Here is a 23,998-nt window from a genome sequence, read left to right on the forward strand (position 1 = left end):
TTGTATAAAAGGATGTGATTATGTTTGTTAAGGAGAAAATATTAACTTACAGGAAGTGAAAATGGCTGGTTGCAACGGTTTATCCGGTTCACTTTTCATTTAGAGGCAAATGTGAGGCTAATGAACTGTGTCATGTCATCTTGTTAGGTAAACGTCCAACATGCGGCTATGTTTTAATTTGTTTTACTCTGCTGTCGGCAACCAGGTGGTAAATAAAAAGCTGATCTCAATTGCCTTACGTAAATATGTGTATCAAGTGACTTTCCAGGATTTGCTTCTAAAGGAAAATATAAAAATATTATTAGGTTTGTTTTCACACGCATGCGTGCTTACAATGTACTGGGCCTTTAATAAAGTGCAACTATGAAATATGAGTCGGACTCGGAGCTATGAGCTTCTCATTACGGTCATTCCGGAGCAGAGCGCATGTGACCCAGGCAAACAAACTCCGAATGATTCTAAACCAAAATGAAATGAAATATATTCCAATTGAAGTCAGTCTACGAGTATATGATGCCACATTTTTAAACGGTAACCTACCCTGACCAGAAGAACTTTAACCTTTAAGAGATATAGGCCACCAAAACAGCGTCTATTTTGGGGTCAGTAGCTCGGAGCCCCAGAGAAGTGGAGGGGGGGGGACATATCTTTGCCTCCTGCAGTGACTCAGACCCACTGCCGAATGATGACAATAACACATGCTGTCCCATAAAAAAACAAAAAAAAACAATGTTCTTCTGAGATGGCAGGCGGCAAGGGAAGCTGATGAATTTGGTAAGGCTTTATTTCTATTATCACGTTAACTGAGCAGTGTATGAAATAGATATGCATGTTATGTAGTTAAAAATGTTATGATCTGCCAACGGAGATATTTGAATTTTATCATTCTAATACTGAAATCGTATTATGAATCATGAGAATGCCTCAATCAAAATTTACAAAAGAAGAAAAAAAATGACTCTGATACTACCACTATTTCTGTTTTAGTGCTAGACCCAGTATTTACAAGTCCGTTGATTTTTCACACTCCGACCTCGAAGCGAAAATGGATTTCACAGCCAACCATGGACAGGTTCTACTTGAGCAGTTAAGGAAGATGAGGGAGACTGAGCACCTAACAGATGTGGTGCTGATTGCCGAGGGCGTGAGCTTTCCCTGTCATCGCCTGGTTCTGTCAGCCTTCAGTCCCTATTTTCGGGTTATGTTCACCTGTGGCCTCCGTGAGTGCAACAACAGAGACATTTTCCTACGAGACACCCCGGCCGACAGCTTGTCTCTCCTCCTGAACTACATGTACAGCTCAGATCTTCCTCTCACAAACACCAACGTGCAAGGAATCTCGATCGCAGCTTTTCTGTTTCAGATGGATGATGTCTTCACCCAATGTCAGCAGCACATGACTGACAATATGGACGCCTCCAACTGCCTCGGTGTCTTTTACTTTGCCCGGGATCTGGGCGCAGAGGAACTTGCCGATCATGCTCAGCGCTATCTGAGGCAGCATTTTGTCCAGGTATGCCAGAATGAAGAGGTTTTAGACCTCGAGGCGCACCAACTAGGGAAGTTGATCTGCTCAGATGATCTCAATATTTCAAAAGAAGAAACCATTTTAGATGTGGTTCTTCGGTGGGCCAAGCACAGTTTTCTGATGGAAGGAGAAGTTCGTAGCAAGCACCTCCCTGAGCTCCTCAGGAAAGTTCGCCTACCCTTGATCAACCCAGACTACTTAAAAGAGACAATGAAGAGGAACACAGCCTTGCTAGCTGACTTTGAATGTCTGGAGATAATGAGGCAAGCTTTGGAGGTTGTAGAGATGCATCCCTCCGCTGTACCACGCAAACTAAAATTGCGATATGGGATGGAAACCACCGATTTGCTGCTCTGTATCGGTAATGACAGCAGTGGGATCAGGTCCAGATATGAAAACTACAGCGAACGCAGCTTCTGTTACGCCCCCACGACGGGTCGAGTTTACTACATCACTTCACCTCGATACGGAGACGCTCTGGGCTATGTATGTGCGGGGGTCGTAACCGAAGACAATACCATTATCGTGTCAGGGGAGGCAGGTGCCCGCAGGATGTCCCGACAAAAAGAAATGGATGTAGAACTCTACAGGTGAGAAGGTTGAAAAGACGACCGAGCAACAACGCACGGCACTTATCGTCGTTTGGTTTGCCAGGTACAAAGTGGAAGCCCAAGGCAGTTGGGAGCGCCTGACATCAGCGGAGTACCGAGATTCTTACGGACTGGGTTCCTTGGGTGATACCTTGTACCTGATTGGTGGGCTGATGAAGCTGAAGAACCAGCTTCTCATCACTAACTGTGTGGAGCGATGGTCTCTTCAAGGAGGACCTTGGCGCAGTGCAGCACCTCTACCAATACCATTGGCTTATCACAGCGTGGTCAGGCTGAAGGATCGCCTGTACGTCATTGGCGGGAGAACTCCACAGGTAAAAAAAATACTAACTTGAATGTGTTAAATTCACCAGGAACAATCCAAATCTCCTTTGTTACACCCTCTCTTGACTAAACAGTCATACCGAATGGATGATGAACCAGATCGCCTTAGCAACCGTCTTCTTGAGTATGATCCAAACATAAATAAATGGACAGACCTGCGTCCAATGAAGTATTCAAAATACAGATGCAGTGCTGTTGTGGTCAACGAGGAAATTGTTGTCATGGGTAAGGATGACCAGAGGAAAGTTAAGTGGTTCGTTGCAGATTCAGAAAAGTTGCCATGTGGTTCCAATAGGGGGTATCGGCTGTGAGGGTGTGGACCGAGGACAGTCAAGGCATTGTCTTGATGCTGTGGAGATCTACAACCCAGATGAGGATTACTGGAGGGATGGACCTGCTCTACCATGTGCTCAACTGTCACTGCGCTCAAATGCCTCAAATGCAGGAGTGGTAGGAGGAAAGATTTATGTGTGCGGATACTACAAAGGAGCAAGTGAGATTATCTTCTTTGTCCATATACAGGCTGCGTCAGAAAAGTTGCAGGACTGGAAAGGTTCAGGAGATTTCTTTGAAGGGAAAATTTAGTTTAGAAATATTTCTTTTGTACACCCATCCTGGAACTTTTCTCAAACACTGTGGATTCTAAAAGGATGTTTTAACATAATAATGCTTGATTGTTTTGTGACTCCCAGATCGCCACGATGATATAACAAAAGACATCTTGGAACTAGACACCTTGGACAACCGATGGACGGTTGTCGCTCGGCGTGCTTTGATGCACGATAACTACGACGTTTGCTTGGTGGCAAGTTTAAATCCGAGGGGACTAATATCTCCACCTGCAGACCTTTCGCAGTAAAAAAAAAAAAAAGTCAGCTTGGATTTTGTGAACAAATTGAATTGGTAAGCACTTCAAAAGTGTACTTAGTAGTAAATTAAACAAACAGACGCTTGCATGAGATCTACGCGCACTATTTAGTCGAAAAGCTTTAAGACAATTATTTATGAGGGGAAAAAGTCATGTTTCATATGAATACGTATTAGTTTGAAGTACATATATAATATATATATTTTTATTTCCTTTTTTCCCCCCCTTCTGCCATTTTCTACTGCTTAAAATGTTGAGGGTGACAGGAGATCTTATCCCCGCAGTTTTTGTGATTCCTTATCCCTTTTGTCAAACGTTGATGAATGCAGTAAAGTGAGAAATGTCTGCACAATTATTTTTGTAATAAACATGCATCTTATCTACATCACCAATTGGGTGTGCCGTTACTATTTCTTGCGTAGTCGAGAACAAAAAAACGAGTCAAATAAAACCAACTGTACATTAAGTATTTTGGAGAAGGGTAACTGAAAATTGAAAACATGTTCATATTCAGCACAACTAATAATCCCAAAATCACCAATATCGCCATGCATTTGAACAAACGTAAATCTGTGAGCGAGGCTTTATTTCCAACTGACAAGCCAACAACATAAATACAGAATAATAAGTTAAATGCAAATATGAGCAAAGAAACTGAACGTATTTCTTGATGATGGGAAATAAACTATAATCATGACAAAGATTTTTGGAAACATGTGCACATGTATTTCTGCTCCGACTAGATTTATCCAACCATATAAATAACCACAACAAAATAATCGATAATACCCATCAATGACCCATTTTCCACAAAACTGTATTTCACACCTAATCAATTTCAAAAAGATGCCAGAGGAGATCAGGAGGACTGGACTCAATTAGAATTATCTCTGAGTCGGGGTTGACATTTTTGGGGCTTTCAGGGCGGCTACTATCATGAGACCAACAGCTAAGAGGTGTGATGAAACATCCGACGCTCTTACTGGATTTGCTTTTCGGGTTCGACTGGACTGAAATCTCGTGACCGCTTATTCTGCCCAGGTCAGGAGGTTCTCCGGGAGCCCTCGAAACATTTTGCTGTTTGCTGCTGTCGGTATGAGGTTGATTGTTTTCATCGGTGACAGTGAGCTTGGATCTCTGGCGGACTAAAGGTCGCCTTCTGTACCTACTTATGCTTTTCTCTTTTCGCTTTCTGACAACACAGTCCAGAACAGAAACCTGCCCGTCCGATGTATCCTGTACCGTTTGGACCCCTTTATCCCGTCCTGGTGATGTCTGCATGGCTTTGTCAGTTACTTCAAGAGGACGGTGCTTAGTCGAGTGCTCTGAAACTAAAACATTGAGCAGCTGCAAAGCCTCCTCAAGCTTGCTTTCTTGCTTCGAATTGGATTTTTCTTGCTCCAGTCTCAGACACTCCACGTCGCTTTTCATATTTGCCCCAAGTTCTATGCTGCGGTCTCCATTCTGACCCAAATCAAATCACAAAATCAGCTCATGCAACATATGAAGGGAAACAAAGAAATTTGGCGTCACCTTTTGCACACGTTCCCCTAGTTCTATCATCATCTCTTTCTGGGAGTTCACTGTGTCCAATAACGTTTTAAACTGCTGTGAAATGTCGCTCTGGATACTGTTTAGATTTTGCACTTAGAGGATGAGAAGAATAGTTGAGTGAGAGGAGCAAATGGCGCCATCTGGTGGTCAATAAAACTTGCCTGCGTGTTACAGCACACTTGACAAATGCTTTTTACGGTTACTTGAAACTCTAAATTATGGCAACATACATGTGGAAGACAAATCGCTTAACTTTTGGAGGATGGTTTGGCATACAGATGTGTTCTCTTCCGTGTTTGCAACGAGTTGCTGGACCTGAAATAGTGTGTGGTTTATTATTTTACAAAAAAAATAAGGTAAATATCAGAAATGATTTACTTACTTTGGTTAGGGTTTCACGAATTTGAAGGCATTCTTTTGCAAGCATATCACTATAAAACAATAACAACAACAACGTGTCATTAGAATGATTTCTCAAGATTTGGTTTCTTTAGTTCATGAAGCAAAGAAGGAACTCTACCGGTCACTTTTATCTTTTTCTTTTTTCTTTTCCTCCTCAAATGCATCCAAAAGTTTTTTGGAGTCTCCAAAAAAGTCCTTTGGGTCTCCTCCAAACAAGAGAGGTTTGGACTGATAACGGGTTGAAATCTTTGGGTCACTACACTAAAGGAAAGACAATTATATAGGGAAAAAAATTATTTTTGCACCGGTTTGTAATGACACCATGCTGCAGAAGCACTGACTTGCATTCACAACCTAAATTTCATTATTTAGCCGATGGAATTTCATTCTCAACTGGCTATTCATGGTATGTCTCAGTCATTCAGAATTATTATAGTGACTGAATTGTCTTACCTCTTGTGAACTTAGCTGGGAGTTCCTAGATGACAAACTCATATCCTGAGAAAAGTTTTGAGGGTTATCACGCCAAAACTGGGACCCAAAGAAAAACTGAGAGTCTGTGAAGTTGGGGCCTGAATTTCTGTTGATTGTAAGTAAAAAGGTATTAACATACAATGCGTGAAATCAATCAAGTTGTTTATGTAAAAGAATCAACAAACATGCATCACTTCACCTGCATCCTCCTGACTGTATGTTCAGTATTTCTTTTATATTCGCCGTGTGATTCATTGCTTCTGCTGCTCCAAAAGACAAAATGCGGATTTATTTATTTATTTTAGTTCAAGCAATCAAAAAAATAATAATTAGCATTCAGTGCTTTTGCTAAATTCGTTGTTAGCATTAGCTTAGCAAACATTTAGTTCAGAGAATGTTACAGGTAACACTATCAAGGAAAGCGGAAACAAGTCATGTTAACTTTGTTCCCTTGCGTACCTGACGATAAAATGCAAAACAGACTCAAAATTGCGTATTTGTAAGCAATAAGCAATAAAGACATTCAAATCTGCCGCCTACAGAACGTCAGAGTGGGTGAAATTGAGGTGCGTTCATGTCCCCTCGGACAAAGAATGTGACAATTCATCCTCGCTGACTGGACTGTACTCTGTCCTTTTGAGAGTTCGTTGTCAATCAGAAATATCATAAAGAAAGAAAAAAGACTGGTAAAGGTAGAGGTAGGCTGCTCATTCAACACCGGTATGGAAATTGCATGCTCTCCCAGTGCTTGTATGGGGTTTCCAGTTGAAAATAAAGAAAAAATCAACAGAAAACATGAAGACTCGAGTTGTTATTGAGCCAAGGCACCGATTCTATCAACTCAAATCCGGATGGTGAAGACTATATTTATATTTATCTCCAGGTAACTATTTGTACAGTTTCTAGCACAGTAATATGTAATTGACAGTTGAGCTTTTATTTTGAAGGTTCCCTATGGATGTTGGCAATCAGTTCATTAATTGACTGCGTGAAGCTTTTACTGTGAAAACTCCCCACGGATGTTGACAAGCCGATTGAACGCGAGCAGCAAGGTGCTGCGTTTAATGGCAGACCCAACTCCGGAGGTGTGTCGATGACAAATCTGACAACATAAATCTTCCCGAACAGATGACATTCCACGTCAAGCGAATTAGGCCTGGATTTCGGCCCTGGTCAGATTCTTCAATTTTGCTGGTGAGTGATTTGCCCCTCTCGAATTTAGCAATCTAAAGCTGATCTGTTTGTGCTCTGCTACGATAGGACATAAGAGCTGTCTCATAACCGCAGTCGATGTCTTTTAATTGAATTGCACAACGACATTCCGGTGGCATGGGGTGATCAATTTAAATGCAAAATCAAACGGTGAAATGATCGACTGAGTTATTTACCCCTAAGAGCACAGGCACACATTTTTGCATTCGAAAAAAACTTACAGCACACAATCAAACGAAAAATGTTGTGGAAAGTACTGTAAAATACTACAATAACGCCGATCCCGTCTAAATTTACTCAGAAATTTACTTTAGGCCTGTTTAATAGAACTCAAGGCTGTACTTGCAGGAAAAAGCGATGACGTCTGTGGTATGACTGAGAACAGGTGGTTTCCACAGGTTACCTGTATCTTCTGTCACCTGGTGGAGAGCATTCCATCGTTCTCCAATCGGGCTTTGCCTCGTCATCGCTTAACTGCATTGCACGATTTTTCACACTGATGCACTTTTAGTTTCATTGAACACATTTTGCATGGCCTCAACAGAGTGGCTAACGTTTTTTTCCAGTTAACAGCCAACCAGATCTACATTCTCATTTCCAGACTACCACGCCACTCAACAGGACCGACCCATCTTTTAAAGACACACATGTCACAGATACTACAGTGTAGAATGGCAGGATATGGACGCTTTAAAATATTCTGGATCCAACAAAATAAATGTTTGGTGGCTGCTTCACTGATTTTATATAACTCTCTTATTTTTTTTTAAATTCTTCTTCCTTGTATCTAAAGGGCTCAAACATGGCTCTGTCATCCCTATTAGTCTTGGCAGCAACAGTGATTCTTATCAGACCGGAGACACTCGTAACCAAGGTAGAAAATTAACCAGTCCTTCATGCGTGAAGTTTCCCACAAGTGGCCATGTTGTCTGTCCACAGGCTCTACATCTCAACTCACTTGAATGCTGCAGTGAGAAGCTGAAGACAAATAACTCGTGTTCAAACGACACTCGCTGCAAACCAGGTATCTGGTTTTATATCAAAAGTTTTTGATTAAATTTTATTTGCATTAGCTATTATGGATCAGCAATTTACTTACTTAAGCCGTTATGGTTAGAAATAACTCAAGGTGCAGCCAACAAAGATAAGAAGCTATAAAAATGCCAAGCCAATGAATGTACATGCTAAACATTGAATTGTGTGATTTCTAATTGGGTTATCCAAGCTCACCACGTTATCACAACATGAAAGGTGTCCTGGAAGGTCTACCAATTTTACAGGCCACAAAGTAGGTCATTCATTGTTGCTATGGCGATGACGGCTAACACGATTTCCCTTGTTAGAAGCTCGTGTGTCATCTCAATGATATTCATTATGTATTTCAATGTCAAATGAATTCACACTGTTGTGGCAACGGGCCTTTTATCGGAACATGTCATCCTATTATCTGATTTACTTAGGATGCTTCTTGCGTGTCCTCGAGAGCAGCAACACTGTTTGCATATTGTGTGACCCTGCCGCCGTAGAGTCGGAAAACGCAACAACCTGCACCTACAGTAAGCGATTTGGAGTGTTCATGTTGTTTCTTTAAATCCGTAAAAATATGGAATCATCAATTCACTGTCTTCACCATTAGACTACACAATCGACAGGAGAAACCACACAACAGTCACAAATGTAATGCCTAAAATTGGTAAGTTTTCCTTCGGCTTAAATGTGCACGTGTGTTTTTTTTTAAATTTAAATATTCCAGTTAATAATTGAAGAACTGTGAAAGATAATTAATAATAAATTCTACTCAACACGTTTGCCCTATCACACAATCACCTTTAGATAGCATCATTTCCCCTTTCACACTCTTATTATTTGCCACAGCAAGCGTTTAATCAAATTAAATAATTTTCATTTTGCTGGAAAACTGGTTGTGAATGTGAGTCTTTTTTTTTTTTTTTTTTTCCCAAGAAACAGGCTATATTGTGCAAATTGGCTGCAGCACGTTGATTGTGCTTTTTGTCTGCTGTCCATGAGCAGGTGGTGCAGGCGTGGCCGCCTCGCTTCTTTTTGGAACGCTGTTGATCAGCCTGTTCTTGATACTCTCTGTCGCCTCCTTCTTCTACCTCAAACGCTCACGTCGACTCCCAAATATATTCTACCGCCGCAACAAGGGTAAGTCCTTTACGCTTGCGGTCCATATTTGACAAACAGTTTCAAATCTCTCACTGCTACTGTTTGTGTCATTTGGAATCAATGTGTTTTTTTTTTTTTTTCGGATTAGTTGAATTAAGCAGATTAATTCACTGATTTCAGAGTTTGACATTTTTGCCAATATCGCCCTCTGCTGGCAACTGAAATTGATGTCAAACTGCTATCGGGCTCACGTGATGTTTGTATTGCCAAAATGGCAGTGCCCGCAACTGAATGTTTAGACTAGTGAGGGCACATATACATTATATTCTTGCTAAGAAAGTGTAACGTAAAAGCGGAAGTCGCAAATCACTTGAGCTTCACTTTCTGTCCTCTTACAGCTTTTATATTCCCACCAAGCGAAACGGTAAGTCTACTTTGTTTATGCAAACCTAATTAGGCCTTTGGAGTCATATACGCGTGCATTGCGTCACCGTGGCTACATTTTCTTTTTCTAGGCTGTCATGATTCCTCATTCGACAGGTAAGCTAACCGTTGACTCGTCATTACCGCCAAACAGGTTTGACTGCGTAATGGCAATCGAGCCTTGTTGCAGCTTGTTGCAAATACTTTCCAATTGTTCTTCTCTTGTTTGAAGCGAGAAAACAACGATACGTCAGAAGGGAGCGTCCCTCCGCGACATCAAGTAGCACCATCACACCCACCGCATCCACCACGAGGGTCTACAGTGCGTAGGAGAAGTGAGCCAAGGAACCATGTGGGGGTTTTACACCCAAAGATGTTTTGATTTCTTGGAAGCCAATTTGCAGTTTTTATTCAATGTTACCTCGAACATCTTAAATTCCAGCTCGTGCTACTTTTTTATTTATGAACAAGCTCATTTAATGTAATGTATTCCTTCAAAGAGAAGCAGCTACCGTCTCAAACAACTTCCATTTCAATCATCATTCTATCGCTCGCATTTTTAGTAATTGCGACATCGTGCGACATTGACATTACACTAATCGCTTTCACGTGCCGCAAACGAGGCCTCTCCCTCGACACATCCGAGCAACGAATCGGGTCCGTGTGTATGCCATCGGTTTGAGGGCTCACGTGCAGTGAGCCAGTGACCTAGTTGGCCGACGGCGTCACTAGCATCATAACAGCCGAGTGGGCTGTTCTTTAATTGTGTGCACTATCGTTTGCATTGCTCTACTGTACTTTGCCAACTAAGAACGTGCGAGTGACATTTTTCTATTTATTTGTCTATAATCAGCCAAAGTGAATGCATTTCCCTGCTACAAGGCAGAAATCACAGATATGTGTGCAAGTACCGCTGCAGTGCAAAACCACGGTCTAATTTTGAACTAAGGTTATCTTTTAGCAGGAAATTAGCAGAGAAAGTGGCATAAATGTATATTTTGACATTTTAACAAATAGATACACTTACTATTTTTAAAGTGTTTGTTTTGCCTCTTTCACGTGTGATTGTGCTATTTTTAAAAGATACACATTCAACAATGCCTAAGCGCAAACTAGGCTTTGGTTTGAATAATTCTGGGCTTAACTGTACATAGGTGCAAATTATGAAGAAATCTTGTTAACTCAGAGTTCTTTTTTGACCGAAAGAGGAAAAACACCTCAATTTAGAATGAAGAAAACGCTAAATGCAGAGTAACAAAATGTTACTGCACTTTTGTATGAAAATACCATTCTTTTTAATTTATTTTTTTTAAACCAGAGATGCTCAGGAGAAGGTGTTGCTAGCTTTTTAGCGAAATTTTATTGTCGAACATACTCTTCAATATCAACTACTGTATCTACGTGTTTGCCAATCGGAACAAATCCAATGAAATGATGCCTGTGCCATAAGGAGTTTTAAATGTTGGATTCATAGTTCACGCGTAATCTAGTGGCCTTTTACAGTATGCACCACTCTCAAAATGAGGCCGCTCACTAAGTTTCATTTGCGACAGTTTTGAGTTTCACGATTTGAACAAGCGCATGTGGCGCAAGCAGAAGTGAATATTTCTAAACAAAAGCGATTACGTGACTTTCCATGTTGCCTCATGCGTTTGAGATTTGTCAGCGCAATACATGCATATGTTTTTATACGAAATGATCTACTGTTTGATAACGGTGTACTTGTGATGAAGATGGCGATGAGGTGAATGTTTGCGGGAAATAAAGCACCTTCCAGTAAATGTTTGCTTTGTCTGTTTAGTTTTTTATCCCCATTGGTTGAACAATGAGTACAATTCAACTTTATTCTCTACTATTATTGGTACTCGCCCATGTCTAGGTTTTAGAAATTAGTCCAACTCAAACATAATACAGTGGAACAATTGTGTTCTATTGTAAGTCAAATTCATTGTTCGAAATAGTTGATACTATATATTCCCAAAATTTAATTTACTTTTGTTACATTATGTTTACCGAAAATTACTATTCTAATCTTTTTGATGTAATACAGAATCAATAAACATTATATGCAGATAGTTGCATGGAGACAATTTGATGTTGCTCCTACAAATTCCTCCTCTCAGTTATGTTGTCTTTGATTCGGCCCTTTATGTAAACAGTGAAGTATAATATTGTCGCTCAATGTCATGTAATTGAGGGTACTGAAATGTTACACCGCTGGTCCTAGAGTACAGAACATGTTCGCCAGCAGCAGCTCCATGTGACCCAACGTATTCTATTTATAAAAGAGCGGTACAGGGCACCAGGCTGACATATGTCAGGTCGCCAGACAACAAGACATTTTCCTGCAGGAGACTTCACACTGGAAGGTTTGTCCTTGCCTTGCAAATATGCAGTGTTGACGATTTCAAGATTCGGACAAATGGAATTGACTAACAGAGAATGTGGCGAAAAAAACTAATGTGTGACTTTAGATCTATATAAGTCACAAGTAAGGGACTTTGACATACTTTAGGACGGGTCGGTACAGACAAATGGCGCTAAAAGAACATTTCCATCTACCTAGTTTATTGTGTATTCACGTGACTTTATTTTGTAATTTGATATTGCGCAGTCATTTGACCTCAGCATGGCTGTTGAGCATTTGGTGGTCTGCAAAGATACTTTGATACTCGCCATAATATTGTGCTGACATCAACAACGGTCACATTTTTTTATTTTATTTTACAATATTAATGTTATTGTTGCAGTAAAATGTATCAAATATTTTGTCCCTGTTGACACATTGTGACTGGAATACACTCCATATTTGCACCGAGTCCTTAAATCTTAATACAATACAGTGTCCAAATGACAGCTATATAAGTGCCCTCCCTATATTTAGCCCAAACCATTCAAAGCTATCAAGGATACAAGAGGACAAATGGACAACATAAACACATGCGCACTGACCTTTGCGTTATTTCTACTCCCAGGAAAGCATGTGAGGTGTCAGAATGGATGACTTGGATCACAGCATGTGCATTGCCAAGGAGGAATGGTCCAACTTCTTTAAGGAGAGTGAGGAGTGCTGCTTGCCGCAACCTCTTCTTGCCCGCCCTGAGGGCCTTCGTTGTCCAATCCCCTTGGATTCAGCTGCTCAGTCCCTGCAGAGCTTAGATGAGAATAATACAGCTTGTGTTCAAATGGAGCTCATTCACGATGTAGGCACACGAGAAGATGAAGAGATTCAAATATGTGATGATATAGGAAGTGGGTACAGAAAGGAGGTACATATGATTAAGGAACGTAGCCCAGAAGAGACCAAGAAAAGCATCGTGCAAATACCGGAGGCCGTCAGTGACGTCGCGAGGTCACTTTCAATCAAGCGTGAATCAAACGCCAGATGTCAGGCTGAGGACGGCAACAAAGCTCCCCAGAGAGAAGAGAAAGAGCGCTGGTTTGTGACACTGTCGCTGAATGACACTCCAGGGTCGCGTCGGGCCTGTGCAACTCCAAAGAATAAAAGAAGTAAACTACGAAAAGATACGCGCAAGTCCAGCCGGGAGTCTCAAGACGATGAAAGTGAGGTGAATAAAAATATCAATCAAAACGGAAGCAAAGAAATGGAAGAGCAGAAAAGTTCTTGTCATGTAGTGCAAAATGATTATAAGGAAACTTGGCAGGATGTAGAGAAAAACCAGAGACAAAAACCCCTGTATGGTGAAGATATAAAGCAAAACCATGAAGGAAAAATCCACGATGGAAATATAATTCCAGGTACCCTGCATGATATAGCGAAAAACAATCGAGAAGAATCCGATGGTGATGTAACGAAAAACCCTCGAGAAGGAACTGAGGGTGACGGTGGAGAAGCAACACATGAAGGTGATACCACGTTGCAAGTCAAAATAGAAGGAACCCCGTGTGGTGATGAAATTGAGCAAAACGACCAAGAAGGCACAGATGAAGATCATAGAAGGAAGCAAGACGACATTGAAGGAAGTCCCCATGGTGACAATTTAGTGCAAGACAACAGCGAAGGAACCTTGCACGAGGTTGGTACCACGCAACACGATGGAAACCTGAGTAGTGATCATATAATGGAGGACAACAAAGAAGGCACCATACGTGAATTTTTTCATTTGGATCGGGTGGACTCAGATGAGTTTGAGGACAGTGTTGACTTTTTCACCCTTCACAGTTCTGATTCTGAAATGTATCTCTCGGCTTCGGAATCTGTGCCTCGGGAGCTCTTTGAGGAGGATTTGATTGAAAACCGACCAAGGCAGTGCCAACCCTACTCCTCATCTTTATCATACAACTGGGATCCAATTCAGAGTTCTGGTGCTGGGAGCTTGCAGGATCCTGACTGTAACGGTTCTGGTACGCAAGCTTTTGTTGAAAGCTTGCCAAGCTCCAACCAACAGAAAACGGGTCCGTCAAGAGTCCAAACAGAACCTCACCTCCCAATATGTGATGTTGACTGTCCTCAGTTGGTTCCGGATGTCATCATCACGCCGGTGGTTGACAGCCCCGAAGCGTACGCCCAGGCCGAAGACCGAACGCCGTGCGTCTACGCCATCTCCGCCTTCTGGGATGAAATGGAAAAATTAACCATTAATGATATTTTACAGCTGAGGACGGGGAAAAGCTCGCCTTCCACGGAGATGTCCGACGTACCGTCGCTAAGCAGCTCCCTGGTGGACCCCGAGGAGCATCATTTGACAGACGGAGGTCTCACGGATGTGTCCGACGCCGCCGACTCGGACTATTTCACACAACCGGACGACTCCAAGGCGGACAGATCCAGCTGGGATTTCTCCGTGTGCGATTTTGAAGAGGACTATTGGCAATTTTTGGGCATTAGTGGGAACCCCAGTCCTGATCCGAGTTGCAAAACCCAGCAGGAGGAGAACGAGGTGGAAAGTGGAACCAGGAGCCAGACCCCAGTACCAATCGGGGACTCAATAAGGCCAAACCCAACGCCCAGAGCGATGACGAAAAAGAAAAGTGTGCAGAATGTATGTGCTCTCAAGGATTCGTTTTCACAGTCACATTTACACCAGGATGAGAAGAAAGGAAACCATCTGGGATCGATAGTAGCGGCACCTGTCCAAGGAGAAGATCTGGAATCCCTCTGCATCTACGATTCCGAATGCATCTCAGGATGTGACATGATTTGTACATACGAGCATAAAATATCACTAGCCCAGAGCCACAAGTGGAAACCCATCCCGATCTTCTCCTGCTCACATCCGACCGTCAGAGAACTCACCCTCCCCGACTGGAATTATCCGTTCTTGAGTGTGGACCTCTCGGAAGATGACGTTATTTCACCTGTCCGAATTGTCTCTCACGCTCTCCGAGTGGCCGAGACTCAAAGCGGGAGGATCGTACTGTCGTTCGGGAAAATCCGCTTCCGAGACAAAGGCAGCGTCTGGTGCAGGTCTGATGGCTGGGAGGTTCTAGGCCAAAGTGAGGAGCACAGTATCGTTCCTGTGGTGGGAGGAGTTTCCCCTCCGCTACCTGAGCAGCAAAGGATTGTGGGAGCAATACAGAGACCAGGTAACCATAGCAGATGGGAAAAGAAATGCAGCAAAATAATACGATAATATTTCTTCTAGTGCGACAGGGCGTCTTGTCTACGCTGCAACAGTCTGACATGTGTTTGGTCTGCATTGCATTTGCCTCCTGGGTACTGACATCATCAGATACTCAGTCTGCTGATGCCTGGAAAGCAGGTAAAAAAACTTTCAATCATTTTTTACTTTGGATTGGACACTCACCAGACACTTCATTTATCACAAACTTGATAATGGTAATAAATGTGCAAAAAAAAAAGATATTGCTCCGTGCATCAAACATCTTCATGACAATATAACCAAAAATGTGTAATATCTTTTCTAGCTCTGCTTGCAAATGTGAGTGCACTGTCAGCGATCCAGTACCTGCGACAGATCAAGTGAAGATGAAGAATCCTGAAAATGACGATTATGCATTTACATTAGATGTCAATTCCAGTCAGTTACAAATGGGTCCATTCATCTGGTAGATTTATTCCACTTAATCAAAACAGTATGACAGCATTTCCGGGTTGGTAGCAACTTAAACTAAGAAATTGTATCCCAATATTTAAAATATTGATGACTATTTCCAAAGTTAGGATGATGATCGGCTAAGTAAGTGGGGGGTGACTAATATATATTTTTTGTGCTATGTTTTTATGTGTTGAAATGAAGTTTAGCCTTTAGTTTGCACAATTCTATCCATTAGCCAAGTAAGCTATTAGTACCTGGACCATTATTGAGGAGCGGAAGACAAGCTTAGCTCAGCAGATTGTCGTTTTCATGCCGAGCAGAGCTAACCAAGATGGACTAAACGAAGAAAGCCTGAACGATACTGAGAAAGTAAGCATATATTTTTGAAAAATAAAAGGAAACAAATGCAGTGGGAGTCTGTGTTAAATATTGTTGAAGTGAGTTGGGGAGCTTCTTTTAGACAGTGACACTTGTGATGTTGGGGTCGCAAGGAACTATGCTGAGTTGAGCAGATTAATTGAGGCAAAAAAATAATAATTTGTGACATCTTTGGTGCCGAGGAAACTTGTTGAAATGAGTCGAGGCACATGAAAGCACTTCAGAACTTACGGTGACACTGCAGAATATTTATTGAAATAAATATGCAATGAACACACTTTATTGGATACACATAAATATTAAATTTCAAGGCAGTTTTTTTTGGTGAATATTTAATCTGTCTCCAATTCTCTTATTTGTATCAAATAGATGTATAAATGCATGAATCCCCAGATCCGGTTCCAATTAATAATTATATCGCTTAAAATATGATATAGTGTTAGAGCTTAAAGTTTCCTGCTTAAACGAGGGTTACATCTACGACTAATGGTACTCATTCATATAGAATATTGTGAACATTTAATATTTACAGGCTCAAAAAGGAGTGAATAAAGCTCAGGTCGTACTGTGAAAAGATATCTCGATACTGAATATAAAACTTTAGGATTTAGACAAATCTTGAGCATAATTGGAGTAAAACCAACCTCTACTATTTGCTTTCCGGTCTAAACAAGACGATGCTACTCTAATTTGAGTCATGCTCGGTCGTTAACACTCATTCAAACACTGGTTTAAATGCAATTCTGTACAAGGAATCATCGTTTATACACGCCAAAGTCTGTTTGCAACGCTACCGAGAGCTAGCTGTGTGTTAGCAAGGTCGGAGTTGTGTATATGAAACTGTTAAACAGTAAGTTGGTGAAAGTTCTGGAATCTCACGTGAACCTGTGAGATTATTCATATAGCAAGTATAAATTCCCGTGAAAATCTTAGCCAGACTTTAGCAGGCCTGTGAAGTGCTGGAGAAGGAATGCGCATATCCATCGACAAATATGTCGTAAAATATATGAAAACAAAAGACACACAAATACTCTTTTACAGTTCTCTACTGGGCGTTAAGTACGGGCTTTTTTTAGACGAAGGCGCCACGTGGACCTCACGATGGCTTGTCGCCTTCTTTCTTCAGACGGCTGTGCAAAAACAGGGAAATAATATTAATTTGAATTAGCGGTCTTTTGATGGATTGGAATTTTTTTTGAATGGGTAAATTAGTAAAAGCTTGCCTACTCAACGTATTCAAGTGAGAAGTCAAGGTATGACATCTTTGATTGACCACGCAGAAGAGGTCCTCACCTGTAATAATCTTCCTGGCTGGGCAAAGGGCCTCCATGCAGGTGATGTCCGTGCAACCACTGCTGCTCCATGGCCATCCTCTGCAGCTCTGCCGACTGAACATGCATGGCCTGGAGCTGATGCGCGGCTGACATCTGAGGAATTGGCCCCTGGAGCTCTCGAGGATACACGGCCCCTACGGAGAGCACAAAGTGACTCAAAATAAGGAAGCTGTCCAGTGTATTGCACACTACATTTACACCCGAGGCATGTTTTGAAATTGAACTAGAGGAACTGGAGAAAACTCATGCAAGCACAGTGAGGACATGTAAACGCCACACAGGAAGGCACGGGCTGGCATTAAGAACCTGTGAAGCAGACGTGCTAACTGCTATGCTATCCCATATTTAAATATGAATAACAAAATAATAACAATTTGGGGGGTATTCACAGAGCACTGAGATGGGCAGTGTAACCTAAAAGACTTACCAAACAAAGGGTGGCGCAGCATCTCGTGGTCATGCGGAAGGTCAGCCAGCAAAGGGTTGGGGATAGGCCCCCCGGGGAAGGGGAAGCGGGCCAGACGTGGTCCATTTGCCAGCGGGTCCACCAGAGGATGAGGGCTTGAACCTGTGAATGAGCATGAAATGTAAACCCAAATCCTTTCTACTGCTTGATGCATACTGCTTGTAAATAATAGGCGCCAGGCAACTTCTGGGTTGCCAAAAAGTGACTGTGTCAAAAATGTGTTGTGTTTGGAGGTGTTTTGCCAAAATCAGTTCCTTAAAAAAAACTCAAAATAGCGCAGTGGAAGCCGTGAATGAGGGTTATTTGACAGCAGGTGGCATGTTTGTAACGTGCTGGTCAAACGGTTCAAGCGCTCACCTTGCCCGAGGGGGTCCTGTTGGTGCAGGTGGAGGTGGGAGTGGATGTGCGAGTGTTGGTGATGATGCGGCGTCACGTTGAGCATCTGCAGCCTGGCTGCGGGATCCGACGCCACGGAGGCCATCCTCTCGGCGTGCAGCCGCTCGGCTGTGAGGCGCTCGGCGTAACTCAGCTCCGGGCGCAGCTGGGTACCGGCCAGCACCATCCTCTCCCTCTCCAGATGGTTGAGCCCCGGGTGAAAGGGTGCAAAGTGGTGAGGAGGCCCCGGGATGTGGGGCAGAGCCAGGGCCCCGTGCCTGACGTAGTGCTCCATGGGGTTGGCTGAGGGGTGCAGGGTTTCCATGTCAGGGGGCTTGACCTCGAAGCCCGGCTTCATCCTCTCGCGGAGCTCCCTCTCTCGGAGGTTCCTCAGCTCGCGCTCTCTCAGGCCGGGTTCGACGCCGTAAAGGCCGGGCATGTGGTAGGCCAGCATGGGGTCGCCGGGACTCAGAGACACGTAGAACGGGTGGTTGCGGTTGGTGGGGGACATGACATGGGGTCGGGCGTATTCGCTCAGGGTGCGGAGGGCCGGCGTATCGGGGCCGATGTAGGGGGGCACGGCGGCCACGGTGGTTGGTGGCTGCTCGTACATGGCGCGTCCGTGAGCGGCCAACTGAGCCTCGCTCATGCGACCGTCGTGGGAGGAGCTGCATGCTCGCTGGAGACAAAGACATGTTTTGTGTCAAAGGTGGTAAAATTATGCACAGTCGGTGATGAAGTAGATGGTAAAAGTCAAAGTCAACGATGTGCTCTATATTTGGCAGACGAATGGATGCCCCATTCGTTTTACTTACAGCGTGTCTGTCCGCCTCCCTTTCTCGCTCCCGATCGCGTTCACGCTCCTGCCGAGCGCTGAGCTCCGCCTCCCTGCGAGACCTCTCGAGGGCCTCCTCCCTTTTCTTGGCCAGCTTGGATGAGGAGAGCGGCGTGAAGAACAGGTCTGTCCGAGCGCAGGAGTTGTAGCCGCGATCCAAGTGTTTGATAAACCTGATGTCAACGACAGAGGCGCATTAGTATTGGCAATGGGTTTTGTTTTTCTTTTAGTCGCACAAAACCGTTACTTGATACATTCTAGTTTTTGCTGCATTTGGGCCAACTTTATGTACGCTCATCCATCCATCCATCCATCCAAAGGGAAACTACTTGGACCGCAACCGGTCAATGACAGGGTCATTTTTAATTGTACATTCAATAAGTATCGATCCCCTGTCAGCTGCGTGAAAGTCAGCATGACAAACAACTTTGCTATCAATTCTCCCCGTTTGATACACATACATAAAATACTGGATTGGAAAATAGTCTAAGCTGTGGCCATTAAATATTTAAAAGCAATTTGTGATGCATTTATTCAAAAGAGGAAGCATGTTCAGCCACATTATAGGTACTGTGGGGAAAGTAAAAACACACCGTGCAGACTGGCTGGCGTGGCTCGCCATGTTGATGACGGTCGGCTCCGGTGAAGGGCTGCGAGGTGGAGACGGCGGACTCTCCACTTCCTCCATCTCATCCAGCGGCTCCTCTTTGATTTGAATTTGAGGCGCTCCAACTGCGGCGCTCGGCGACGATCTCAGCCCGATGGGAGGGAAGGACGGCTGCAGGCTGGGGACGGGGCCGACTGAGGCCGTCGTGGCGGAGGCGTGAGGCTGCGACGGTGCGCCAGAAGGATGAGGGGAACCGGTACTCTTTCCAGGGTGAGGGTGCGCCTGAGAAATCACCGGAAGCTGGCCTGAAAGCGACTGCACAGCTAAAGGCTGGGGCATGAGCTGAAGAGGTGGAGGGGGTGCGCCTGGAGGATGCTGATTGGGCAGAGAATTGAGAGGTTTTAGAGCAGGTGGGGGTGGAAGGTTGGAGGGCATCTGGGGGAAGGGGGGAGCCGCCTGGTGCGGTATCTGTTTGTGGGAAGGTTGAATCGGGGTGGTGGGAGGAGGCTTGATTTGGGGGCCAGAAAGAGGAGGCTGGGGCAGCTGTGACTCCCTAAAGAAGGGCGGGGGTCTCTGGGTCGGTGGCAGCGGGGAGGACACCGAGCTGAGAGCAGGTGGCACCTGAAATGCGGACGAGATGGGAGACTCCTGCGCCACTGCGGGTGGAAGTGGCGGTGCACCACAGAGAGAATGAGGGGCGGGCAGCGGGCGGCTGCTCGGGCCCATATTGGCAGCGGACTGCGCAGCAGCTGCTTGAGGTGGTTCTGGAGATGGGGGCGACGTGTTCGGAGGTGAGCCAGAAGTGGGAGTGCTTTGTGGGCCCTGAGAGGGAGGGGCCTGCGGGACCGTCGCGTCAGCCTGCGCGGCCGGTGGAGCTGCGGGCTCTGGGGGGACGGCGCTCGGTTGGGCCGAAGAGTCGGAGTCGCTCTCGTTGCCATGCTGAGGGCTGGGAATGCTGGGGGAGGAGCTGCGGTTGTCCTGATCGATGTCTTTGGCATCACTGCTGCCGTCGTCCTGAGCGCTGCGACTTTCTGAGGAGCTCTCCTCCTCCGCCTCGGCCTCCACGGAACGAGAATCCTGCGGCTCCTATGAGGGGGGGGGGGACACGTTGACACACGGCTAACAGCTACAACACACGTGTTCAAGGTTTTCACCTATTGCACGTTTCTCACCTGAGTCTTTGGCCTTTTGGGTTTGACTTTTTCAGGCTCGTTGGGCTCCTGAGGAGGAATCTCCCTGACTCGTTTCATTGTCTTTGGTGTGGCTGCCTCTTCCTTAACCTTCTGGAGAACAAATGCACAATTTTGAATGATTCTGATTAGGCAATGATATAAAATGCCACGGCAGTATAACTTAGGAAACAAACTAACCGATTGTTAAAAGCTTAGCGGAGTTATGACATACAACAACAAACTACTCTCAGGGCGCCCTTTGTCTGAATTTCAGCGGCTTGCTTAACTTCCGTGCAGAGCTGTGCTTACCTTGTTATTCTTCTTTGTGGAGTCATTCTTACTGTCTGCGTTAGATGCTCTCGTTCCACTCTGGGAGTTCTGGGTGGTGGACTGCTGATCCTCACCAGTGGGAGAGCCAGTGAGTCTCCTGTGGCCGCTTCTTAACGACGACAACTGCTGTATGTGCGAGGGAAAAAAAAATCTCTCAGCATAAATTACCAAACGAGGAACATGTGAATGTTTATGAGTGTCGACAAAGGCTGTCATGCTTACAGGTGCTCTGCTTCGTCGTGTCCTCATGCCATGTTTACTGTTCCCTTCCTCTTCCCCTTTCACGGGTTTGAACATGAATGACGCGCCTGAAGATTTCTGTCCCGCCGGCAGGCAGCCGTGCTTGTTTTCATACGTGCGGCAGGTTGTACACAGCAAAGGGTTGCATCTTCCCCCTTGGTGCCAATCCTTGGAACCTGTTTGAGGGGAACACGTTAAAAGCTGAAAAATGTACACAAACAAGCTCAGTCCAATCAAGAGTCATACGTACGTGTTGTACCGCAGTGGCTGCAGCTCTTCACTTCCTGTTCACTGTCTTCACTGTCAAGTTCGTCCTCACTGGCTGAACTTGCATCCACTGCAGAAGGGAAAAAAAAATGGGTCAATTTACAAACTTTGCATGAATGGAGAAAGAGAGAGCTAATTCCACACACACACGGACGGGCTCACCAGAGTAATTTCGAGACGGGGCGCTCACGGGAGCAGCAGCAGAGCGAGTCTTTGCCTTTCGAGACGACGGCTGCCTGCGTTGTTGTCGATAAGCTCGCGTTCCTGCAGCCTCTGGAGTCTTTTTCCAGTGGTAATAGAACGTGATCAGCTCTCCCTGGTGATTCAAAGGGCATTTGTTTTTAATTCTGGATGTTATATTATCAGTTGCGCTGAATTAGTGTTGGACTTTATAGAGTGTTCACTTACAGTCTTTTTGCTGGGCAAGAAGTCTTTTCGAATACGGAAAAAATTCTTTCCATACTGTCTGAGGCCTTTGATGAAGCGTTTCTGAAAAGTGAGAAAATCATATATTAGTGTAAATGATATGAATATTATTTGTCTTTCAAGATTTTCTGCTTCTGCTTAAAAATTATGACAGCTTTGTAGCAGGTTTACCGTCTTATAGTATAAAAAAAAGAGATGCCTGTAACAAAGTTATAGCAGTATAATTCACCACATCATCCTCAGACCAGCACTTCTCAATAAGCCTTGGCAGGGGCTTCTTCACCAGACGCTGGAGAGCTTTTGCAGCATCGTAGTGGCTTGCATGCAACTGGGAGGGATATGCAGTGAAAGGTAAGTCATCTTTTAGTAGTGCACGAAAATTGAGATTTCATCCTACCATGTTGAGAGCGTTGAGCGTTGTGTCGTCACGAGAGGCAGCTAAACAGCCGTCCTCTGTGGATCCCCCATCACACATGCCTGCAAATGCCGCCATGCTCCTTGGAAAAAAAATATCATAGATGTCTATTATATTTTTACTCAAATGCTACTACTTTTTATTTCTATCACCAAGAAAGTAACACCAGCCTGGGCCCTGGGACTGCTGAAGATCACTAAAGTAACTTAATTCTAATCAATAGTGTCAGCGACACTGACCTCGCAGCTCTCAGGTACATGAGAAGGTCGCAGTCATTGACACCAGGTGTCCACATAAGCTCCTCACTCTCTGTCTGAGAATGAGAAGCTGGTGCAGGACGAGGCTGAAGCTCGGGAAGCTTTGCCTGCAACACAGCAACAAAATGGAGAATATAGTAAAAATGTTCTTTCGGATCGTGAACTCAATAGAATGAGGAAAGGTGTACTGTATCTCAAAGCACCCAAGAGAGTTATTTCTGACAGCCGTTTTTTTACCTGATGACTTGGTCCCACTCTTATCTCGCCTTGAGTGCTGTTCAAGCTCCTGGAAGACATGCAATTTTTTTTTAACAAGATCAAAAATGAAAGTCAATCAGTACTTTGCTTTGATAAATGACAAGCAGAAATCACGGGAGATAGGTTTGCGCGATCGCTGCTCTCAGCTGATTATCTCCGCTTCATCTGCTCAGTGATCTCGTTAAAACGCATGCCCCGCCCACACTTCGCTGCCAGCCAATGGGAGCCTCGCTCTCTTGACGTTTCCTGACATTAGGCCAAGAGAAACCTGACGCCAGCGGCCGAGAAGGCCTGTCAATCAATCACGCGAGGTCACGGACTGTTAATTTTCGCACCAGAACTGTAGTCACCATTACACGAACAAACGCTTGTTGTGTGCTCCCAAACGTGTCGGCCTTCATTTTAAGTGCAGCGGTGCTCCATATTGCTTATTGACGTTAGCATGCACTTAAAATGTCACACGTTTGTGGCAACCCGCGTATGTAAATCCACACCGACCGCAAATGGTGTTTTAACAGCCGAGTCACAGAACGCACCGGCAAACTACACACATCGCATCACAACACGGCTAATTGCTCTATGTCGCCATTTGAATTGCATTGTAGCATCAAAAAAAACGGCAGGCTAGCTGCAAAGGACCGTGACATTAGCACCCGAGCTGTTATTTTGGCTAGCTCGTTAGCCACAACTTCGTGACTGCTGACACGCCGACCGCTCCGTGCAAAGTGGACGCTAGTGATCACAAACCCCGAAGCGAATCCAGTCCACAACAAGGCAAAGAATGCAGAGGGAGAAAAAAAGAAACAAGTTATTTACCTCCGCGGGCTGAACAGGTCGTCCATGTCGACGGGTGTTCGGCTGTGGCTTGTTGACACTACGCAGCTCAGCGGGGCGACAGCCGCGCGCACACACACATGCACTCACACACATACACACTAACTATGCCAATCCCCTATTACATGGCTATTCAAAATGGAGGCGCTGTAGCGAAGGGGGTCTGTTTCCCCCCCCCTCGCTCTCTCTCTCTCTCTCTCTCTCTCTCTCTCTCTCTCTCTCTCTCTCTCTCTCTCTCTCTCTCTCTCTTTTCTCTCCAGT

General features: G+C 44.4%; 5 protein-coding genes across 13 annotated transcripts; 3 read left to right on the forward strand and 2 right to left on the reverse strand.

Moving 5' to 3' along the window:
• The first annotated feature begins 511 nt into the window (after window positions 1–511).
• kbtbd12 (kelch repeat and BTB (POZ) domain containing 12) lies at window positions 512–3,403 on the forward strand. 2 transcript variants are annotated; one of them, XM_037250809.1, is made up of 6 exons: window positions 512–774; window positions 994–2,118; window positions 2,183–2,453; window positions 2,538–2,688; window positions 2,759–2,956; window positions 3,156–3,403. In XM_037250809.1, exons 2-6 carry the CDS (start codon window positions 1,046–1,048, stop codon window positions 3,320–3,322), a joined length of 1,860 nt encoding a protein of 619 aa, XP_037106704.1. In that variant the 5' UTR covers window positions 512–774; window positions 994–1,045; the 3' UTR covers window positions 3,323–3,403. The 2 variants fall into 2 exon arrangements, with proteins under 2 accessions (XP_037106704.1, XP_037106703.1); XM_037250808.1 differs by having other exon boundaries at window positions 514–774; window positions 988–2,118.
• Window positions 3,404–3,896: 493 nt separating this feature from the next.
• Window positions 3,897–12,578, reverse strand: LOC119122525 (interactor of HORMAD1 protein 1). Of its 6 annotated transcripts, none has more exons than XM_037250825.1 (8): window positions 12,476–12,578; window positions 5,961–6,027; window positions 5,741–5,867; window positions 5,406–5,548; window positions 5,268–5,316; window positions 5,116–5,200; window positions 4,865–4,977; window positions 3,897–4,795 (listed from the first exon to the last, which is right to left on the reverse strand). In XM_037250825.1, the coding sequence occupies exons 2-8, from the start codon at window positions 6,014–6,016 to the stop codon at window positions 4,160–4,162; spliced, it is 1,209 nt and encodes a 402-aa protein (XP_037106720.1). In that variant the 5' UTR covers window positions 6,017–6,027; window positions 12,476–12,578; the 3' UTR covers window positions 3,897–4,159. The 6 variants fall into 6 exon arrangements, with proteins under 6 accessions (XP_037106720.1, XP_037106722.1, XP_037106718.1 ...); XM_037250827.1 differs by having other exon boundaries at window positions 5,961–6,024; window positions 12,476–12,563; XM_037250823.1 differs by lacking the exon at window positions 12,476–12,578 and adding an exon at window positions 7,377–7,539 and having other exon boundaries at window positions 5,961–6,024.
• c5h1orf159 (chromosome 5 C1orf159 homolog) lies at window positions 6,782–11,304 on the forward strand. The gene is made up of 9 exons (XM_037250829.1): window positions 6,782–6,955; window positions 7,767–7,847; window positions 7,913–7,997; window positions 8,434–8,529; window positions 8,610–8,666; window positions 9,005–9,139; window positions 9,499–9,524; window positions 9,616–9,640; window positions 9,756–11,304. Exons 1-9 carry the CDS (start codon window positions 6,890–6,892, stop codon window positions 9,851–9,853), a joined length of 669 nt encoding a protein of 222 aa, XP_037106724.1. The 5' UTR covers window positions 6,782–6,889; the 3' UTR covers window positions 9,854–11,304.
• si:ch211-157b11.14 (uncharacterized protein LOC799552 homolog) lies at window positions 11,428–16,087 on the forward strand. Its single transcript, XM_037250804.1, has 4 exons — window positions 11,428–11,892; window positions 12,499–15,070; window positions 15,130–15,246; window positions 15,413–16,087. The coding sequence occupies exons 2-4, from the start codon at window positions 12,520–12,522 to the stop codon at window positions 15,469–15,471; spliced, it is 2,727 nt and encodes a 908-aa protein (XP_037106699.1). The 5' UTR covers window positions 11,428–11,892; window positions 12,499–12,519; the 3' UTR covers window positions 15,472–16,087.
• A 61-nt stretch (window positions 16,088–16,148) lies between these two features.
• On the reverse strand, window positions 16,149–23,870 carry rereb (arginine-glutamic acid dipeptide (RE) repeats b). Of its 3 annotated transcripts, none has more exons than XR_005097904.1 (17): window positions 23,720–23,870; window positions 22,883–22,931; window positions 22,628–22,752; window positions 22,371–22,470; window positions 22,203–22,301; window positions 21,956–22,036; window positions 21,710–21,863; window positions 21,531–21,617; window positions 21,263–21,456; window positions 21,020–21,166; window positions 20,711–20,821; window positions 19,525–20,624; window positions 18,912–19,104; window positions 18,079–18,775; window positions 17,683–17,823; window positions 17,154–17,389; window positions 16,149–17,051 (listed from the first exon to the last, which is right to left on the reverse strand). XR_005097904.1 is itself a non-coding variant. In XM_037250802.1 (17 exons), exons 1-17 carry the CDS (start codon window positions 23,743–23,745, stop codon window positions 17,018–17,020), a joined length of 3,510 nt encoding a protein of 1,169 aa, XP_037106697.1. In that variant the 5' UTR covers window positions 23,746–23,870; the 3' UTR covers window positions 16,155–17,017. The 3 variants fall into 3 exon arrangements, 2 of the variants coding, with proteins under 2 accessions (XP_037106697.1, XP_037106696.1); XM_037250802.1 differs by having other exon boundaries at window positions 16,155–17,051; window positions 17,215–17,389; window positions 20,711–20,818; XM_037250801.1 differs by having other exon boundaries at window positions 16,155–17,051; window positions 17,215–17,389.
• Between the last annotated feature and the right edge of the window lie 128 nt (window positions 23,871–23,998).

The sequence above is a fragment of the Syngnathus acus genome, chromosome 5 (genome assembly GCF_901709675.1).
Source record: "Syngnathus acus chromosome 5, fSynAcu1.2, whole genome shotgun sequence".
Taxonomy (NCBI): Eukaryota; Metazoa; Chordata; class Actinopteri; order Syngnathiformes; family Syngnathidae; genus Syngnathus; species Syngnathus acus.

Bases quoted from the DNA above. Each gene is read 5' to 3' on its own strand.
- kbtbd12 (XM_037250809.1), top strand. From the start codon at position 1,046: ATGGATTTCACAGCCAACCATGGACAGGTTCTACTTGAGCAGTTAAGG. The intron at 2,119-2,182 runs GTGAGAAGGTTG...TTGGTTTGCCAG, and splicing joins ATGGATGTAGAACTCTACAG to GTACAAAGTGGAAGCCCAAG. The intron at 2,957-3,155 runs GTGAGATTATCT...TGTGACTCCCAG, and splicing joins CGGATACTACAAAGGAGCAA to ATCGCCACGATGATATAACA.
- c5h1orf159 (XM_037250829.1), top strand. From the start codon at position 6,890: ATGACATTCCACGTCAAGCGAATTAGGCCTGGATTTCGGCCCTGGTCA. The intron at 8,667-9,004 runs GTAAGTTTTCCT...GTCCATGAGCAG, and splicing joins AAATGTAATGCCTAAAATTG to GTGGTGCAGGCGTGGCCGCC. The intron at 9,525-9,615 runs GTAAGTCTACTT...TTCTTTTTCTAG, and splicing joins TATTCCCACCAAGCGAAACG to GCTGTCATGATTCCTCATTC.
- LOC119122525 (XM_037250821.1), bottom strand. From the start codon at position 7,440: ATGACGAGGCAAAGCCCGATTGGAGAACGATGGAATGCTCTCCACCAG. The intron at 5,549-5,740 runs GTAAGACAATTC...TCTTTCCTTTAG, and splicing joins CCCAGCTAAGTTCACAAGAG to TGTAGTGACCCAAAGATTTC. The intron at 4,796-4,864 runs GTGACGCCAAAT...GATTTGGGTCAG, and splicing joins TAGGGGAACGTGTGCAAAAG to AATGGAGACCGCAGCATAGA.
- si:ch211-157b11.14 (XM_037250804.1), top strand. From the start codon at position 12,520: ATGGATGACTTGGATCACAGCATGTGCATTGCCAAGGAGGAATGGTCC. The intron at 15,071-15,129 runs GTAACCATAGCA...TATTTCTTCTAG, and splicing joins GGGAGCAATACAGAGACCAG to TGCGACAGGGCGTCTTGTCT. The intron at 15,247-15,412 runs GTAAAAAAACTT...TATCTTTTCTAG, and splicing joins TGCTGATGCCTGGAAAGCAG to CTCTGCTTGCAAATGTGAGT.
- rereb (XM_037250801.1), bottom strand. From the start codon at position 23,745: ATGGACGACCTGTTCAGCCCGCGGAG. The intron at 17,824-18,078 runs GTGAGCGCTTGA...GCTCATTCACAG, and splicing joins ACAGGACCCCCTCGGGCAAG to GTTCAAGCCCTCATCCTCTG. The intron at 17,052-17,214 runs GTGAGGACCTCT...GTTTTTGCACAG, and splicing joins AGCCAGGAAGATTATTACAG to CCGTCTGAAGAAAGAAGGCG.